This window comes from Ictalurus furcatus, chromosome 21 (assembly GCF_023375685.1).
Source record: "Ictalurus furcatus strain D&B chromosome 21, Billie_1.0, whole genome shotgun sequence".
NCBI classification, from domain to species: domain Eukaryota; kingdom Metazoa; phylum Chordata; class Actinopteri; order Siluriformes; family Ictaluridae; genus Ictalurus; species Ictalurus furcatus.
The window spans coordinates 4,712,996-4,719,014 of NC_071275.1; the positions used below are offsets into that span (position 1 = coordinate 4,712,996).

A 6,019-nucleotide genomic window follows, 5' to 3' on the forward strand; every position below is an offset into this window, starting at 1 on the left:
AGCAGACAGCCAAGGCAAAATTCAAAATGAAATAAGAACATTGTTTTGGTGGAATATCTCTCTCTTATGGTTTCTCTGTCAATGTAAATAACTTTTTCCTTCTGGAATTCAGCCACTGCGATATCCAACGGTTTTTCCCATACCACCACACGCTTTCTTTGAAAATCTTTGACATCATTGCTCCTTCGGCCAAACATTACATCCAATTTGTATTAGTTTTGACTGGTTATATTGTATATAATATAACCTTAGTCTCTAGCTTTCACTAGAGAGTCTGGTACATTGCAGTTGACCAACCGTAAATGTTTTCTTACTAATGATTTCTTTAAATAAAACTCTTTGAGCTTTTTTCTTTCAATCCAGTGACTATATTTTGCTAAGAATACATTGAAATATATTGCAACCTTCGAGATTCTTAAGTTTGTGACCTGAAAACTGTACATTGACCCATGGACATACCATCTGAGGCTGAAAGTAAGGTTGTCTGACCTTACTTAGTCAAGTTATGTTGGTTAGCATTATTAATGTTACATTGATCTATCTAAATGTCTACTGTGTAATTGATAACTTTTTGTTTAAAATCAAGGAAAAGTACTGAAAAGTCCCTTAACATGGGACAAAATATTTCTTTAAGAAAAGACACAAGGTGAATAGAATACAAATATATAAGATCTCAGAATCAATCTTTGCCTGTTGATTGCTGATAATCTTACAAGACGTTTGTTGTCTTTACATTTATTCAAATAAGGCTTCGAATTAGATATGCATGGTTTGTGGTTTAATGTTTTGACTGTAGTTAGTGTGGTTTAAAAGGATTAGAAAGGAAACTGACATGGATATCATGTCATAATGACACATTAATGGAAATATACTGTATATTACAAAACATGCTTTTCAGTTATGACGTTATGCAATTGTGCCAAGTGGGAGGAGCGTAAATCTTTAAAGTTGCTAACTTTCATATAATATCATTGTTGCAAAAGAGAGAAATAAGTTTTGATATTTTTAATTACTATAGTTTAAGAGAAGACATGGGCTGCATCTGAAGATCCCTACAACCCTTCTAGACTGTAGGCGAAAAGCAGTACGCTAATGGAGTAATATGTTCGAATTCTCAGTATTGATAAAACAGTAGGCGAGAAATACCCGGATGAACTACTGCTTCTGCCTCGATTCTGCAGTATGGAACCACTGGACATTGTGGATACTGCGCTATTCCATAATGCAATGAGTCTGGAGCGGAAGAGCTGTCAGAATCTGCATCACGTAGTACGTCCGGATTGTATTCGTGCATACCACCTATAGTGATCAGTACGTACTGCATCAACGACTGAGCAGTAGGCACTGAATCGAATGCGGTAGGTACTGCGATTTCGGATGCAGCCATGTTGTAGATTTCTGCAAAAAAACTCTGAAAAATGATTGAACTGAGCGGGAGCACGGTGGCTTAATGGTTAGCATGTTTGCCGCACACCTCCAGGGTTGGGGCCGCTGCCCCGTGTGTGTGGCGTTTGCATGTTTTCACCGGGTACTCTGGTTTCCTCCCCGGGTCCAAATACACGCGTGTCCGTAGTGTGTAAATGTGTATGTGATTGTGCCCTGAAATGGATTGACACCCTGTCCAGGGTGTTCCCTGCCTTGTGCCCCATGCTCCCTGGGATAGGCTCCAGGTTCCCTGGTATAGAAAATGGCTGTATTGACGTGTAAAATGATGGATCTTGACTATGGTTTCTACATATGTTAACCAGCGTCATTAAATTCGTTGGACTATCACCAAATATTGCAGCGCAAAACCACTTTTGTTAAACTTGACACCGGTAGCAATAAGAATTCCATTACATTATACCATTATATTAGTACTAAGTGGCAATTTGCTTTTTTTTTTTGTGTCTTTTCAGATATGAGATTCGGGACACTCACATGGTAGAGGAGAGCGTTCTGGAGACCCTGAAAGTCAAGGCTGACTTCCTGACCTTCAAACCGCGACCCTTCAACATGCGCGAGTTCTACGATCGAACGGGCCACGACATCAAGGACATGCTGCTCTCCTGCTACTACCGCGGGGACAAGTGCAGTGCTGAGGACTTTAAAGTGGTAAGTCGACATGTCTCGTAGCACCTTTTTGCTCTCGCTCTGTCTCTGCTCGGGCGCATGCGAGATATCCGAGGAGGGTATTTCACCAACAAGAATCTTATTGATCAATTGTCCATATAATGCAATAAGGAAGATGCACTTAGAGTTGGTTTTCCTAGTGGTCTGTGGGTTGGGTGTAGGCATGTGCTGACATTACACGATTATCTCATGATAATTGACCAACCTTTCGCCATGATTTATGTTGTTTTTTTAATATTGTAAATGCTGTAGCTGCACCTGTAGGGACTGAATTCCTGGCTGGTGAATAGGCTGCTTCTAGAATAGTAAAGATTATGTCCACATTATTGTGGAATGATAAATTGTGGTATACAGTATAACAATATGTCTAGTGGGTAAAAGTTCTGCATATGAACTTTGTTCAAGTGGAAACTAGAACCTGTGGAAAACAGCTCCATATTTTCATCACATTGTGAGTATTGAGCAGCCCTACTGTTTAACCAGTCACCGGTCTCGTCTGTTTGTGTTCACTTTCTTGGGTTTATTTAAGGATTTTTCATCTCTGTCGATCAAGAAAGAACTGGAAGCAGCCTTGTTTAATTTGCATTTACGATGAATTAAAACTCCAGTGCCATTGCCAAACTTTATTTGGGTTTTCGGGTACACACTCGAGAGCAGGATAAGCGGCGCAGATAAGTTTATAGAGGGAGACGGGTAATTAAAACTCAAGCGTTTAAGCTTTACTGTGTTTGAAAGCCAAAAAAGCCCTTGAACCTGTCAAATTCATGGTTTTAAAACGCGTCATCTTTAAGTGTACGACGGGTATATAAAGACGTCGCACTCGGATCAACCGATGTGTACACACCCCCAACAAGTTCCACAGATGGAATCAATATAAACAGTGATCTACTTACGCAAGAGTGCCTGAAAGGCAATTCCAGCAACCGCTAGACTGAGAAGGTAACAGATGGTAACATTTATGGTGCAAAATGCCACACAGACCATACACCGCTTTAACACTAGCAGCAATCTCTTTATTTGCAGTTTAGGCTAATAATCCCAGTGAGCCTCATTTATCAAGCTGGACACGAACACATTTATTCGTAAATATTAAATGCGTATGAGCATTTACACGAGAAATTTGATGTCCGTTAAAATCCTGTGAATCCGGAGAACGTCCACATCCTACTCGTGCTTCCGAGTGTGTGTAAGTTAACACATACGAATGCTAAGTAATGTAAACCTTGACTTTAGTGACATGACGAAAGGAATGGCACTGTGTGCATGGAGGATGGGCCGATCTGTCGGCACACAGCTGTAATGCCTCCGACGGGAAAATTTTGCTCTTGCGTATTATTATACACTATCAAATATTTTTACTGTCGTATAAGCGAGTCAAAATCACTTCTGCTTTTACTCCTTGTTCATTTCCAGTCAAAAATAACTTCCGCTTTTCAGTCTCGATCGTTCACTTTGTGCTTCCAGCTGTCTGTGCACTTTGAACACTTTTGGAGTTTTGCCGGTGTGACGAAATGCAAACGAGCCATTTACACGCAAGAGTACCATCAGCCTCTCTGAAACGTTTTCAAATCCGGCAGAAAATTTGACTTCAGTTTGGCTTACACGAACATTTACACTTGATAACTTTTACTAAAAGATTGACAAATGAGGCCCGTTAACGGTACGTCAGATTTCACAAACGGCTAAGCGTTCCTAACGTTCGCAGATGTGAAACACGGTTTAGCTGTAGCGTTTAGAATTTTTGAAGCCGTGCTTCAGCTATATGGGAGACGCCTGAAAAAGACTCTGGAAAGGCATAGCGGCTCACTGAAGGGGAAAGGACGAAGGACATGAAAAACACGCCTGTGCATTTGGAAACGGTCACTTTTCCTTTGCGCTGACTTTATCTAGGTGAACTTTGACCTATGAATTCACGAACCTTGGAGCCAATAGACTGTTGTCTTGGTTAGTAACAGAATTTTACTGAAACAGGTTACCTGGTAAAATGTCTTTCATCTCTTTGACTGATAGGATTTTCTAGTTAGCAACATTAGCAACTCTGCGTTCAGGAAGTCTCTCTAGGAAAGACCGCTGGGAATACCCTACCCATTACACATTAAAGGGGCTCTTTAAAGATTAAAGAGGCTGTTTTTGGTTTCTAGACGAGGATTTAATGCCGTTATCTTGCCATGTGTGCATTCCTATTGAGCTTACAGTGCACATGGATAATCAGTCCATACAGGATTTTGGAGTTTTTTTTGTGTGATTGATTTTGCTGTGTTTTTTTTTTTTTATATATAAATTTGCCATGCAACTTGCAGAGTTTTTTTTGTGCAGAAAACTGCATGAAATTGCTATTGCACGAAATTGTTTCGCACGGTGATGTTTGTAGGTAAATGGGACCGTTTAGCTGTACTCATGTTGGACGCACGTGAATCGAAGAGGGATTCTCTTCCGCAGAAAATCTGCGGTAATTTTTGAAAAATTGCAAGCTCCTGCAAATATTGTGCCGTTTCCTTGATTTTTTGCATTTAATTCTGCGATCACAAAATCGCTACATCCTGGAGGGAATGTATAATACATCATGTGATACCTTGTATGACTGGTTCTACATTTGGGGTGCAATTTAACGTGTGGTTAAATTGTGGTTTTTCCTCCTTTTGTTTAGTTTTTGTTTACTTTTTACCAGAGTTAGAAAAATGTAGCTAACTAGTGTCCATGCTAATGGAATGAGGAGGTTAAGGACATTGTGATTAATTGTAAAAATTATTTCACGTAAATCAATCATTTGCTTTCAGTCTACAATGTGACTAATAGGGCTGTGCTTTCGAGGTGACCTCGTCTGTCAATATCCTAATGTCATTGAAAATAACCTTCAAGATCTGCTCATGCTTACTGTATGCGCAGCTTTAAGATAATACAATGGCTTTACTTTGGCCTGATTGGTTGGAAGAAACCATTTTTAAAGGTATCGTTGTCACCGTTGATGGTTTTTGTTCAGAATGCAGGATTTGAGTTTATAGACAGGATTCAGGGTTTTCACTGGGTGTTCAGAGGGCTTACGTGCAGCCTGGGTTTCGGGGGCATGATGGTGGTGGTTGGGGGGTTGGTTGAAATTATTCGAAGGAAATTTAAAGTTTTATTGGGTTTTTTTCATGTTGTTTTTGACCATTATCCTAACCATATTTGTGAAGGAAAGCTGGCAGCACGTATTGTACTCAGTCAAGTCTCTTCATTTTCCCCAAATAAAATGTTTGAGATTTATTGAAAATATATGTGGACCCATTGAAATACATTTCACCTTTTAAATGATGTTTCAGCACCTGTTTTACATTTTAAAAACAACCCCACTTTGACCATCGGTTTTCAACTTTAACTACCAAGCCACATTAGATACTAACGTTAGTTCGGTCGAGGTATGTTTATCTAACGTTAACTCACTAGCTTCACTGGCTAACGTAACTTAATTCAGTACATGAATACTTACATACATTAGCTAGGTTAGCCATTTCTTTACTTGTATTATAATATTAGCTATGCTATCTCTATCGCATCCACAAGAATTACTCCCTAACAAAAACTGTCTCATTTATCCTTTATTGAGTTTTACCTCATCGATGGTTCGCAAGTTGCTTATCCGAGTCGATGGTTGTAATTACTATCCCAAGGTGACGGTACAGAGACGTATCCAATCAGCTGTTTGATTATGACCATTTATCACACGAACGCACGTTCAAACACGGACTTCTCATTCCTGTGCTAGTTTACCTTTCCATTTGAGATCAAGCCACTTCTGTTTTTTGGGGTTGTTTTTTTTCCCGGGGGGGGGGTTAGGCATTGCCTAAATGCCTTTTTACTTTCATTCAACTTAAGACGCTCCAAATAAAAAAACCCTGGAATTCATGTCAACTGGTCAAAACATCTAAAA

The 6,019-nt window shown here is 39.6% G+C and overlaps 1 protein-coding gene across 1 annotated transcript in view; it reads left to right on the forward strand.

Moving 5' to 3' along the window:
- The window catches only part of asic1b (acid-sensing (proton-gated) ion channel 1b), a 349,583-nt gene that overhangs the window by 45,916 nt on the left and 297,648 nt on the right, over positions 1-6,019 (forward strand). The window contains exon 2 of the mRNA XM_053652841.1: positions 1,899-2,094. Within this exon, the coding sequence (XP_053508816.1) occupies positions 1,899-2,094 (196 nt within the window). The remainder of the gene's footprint in view (positions 1-1,898; positions 2,095-6,019) is intronic.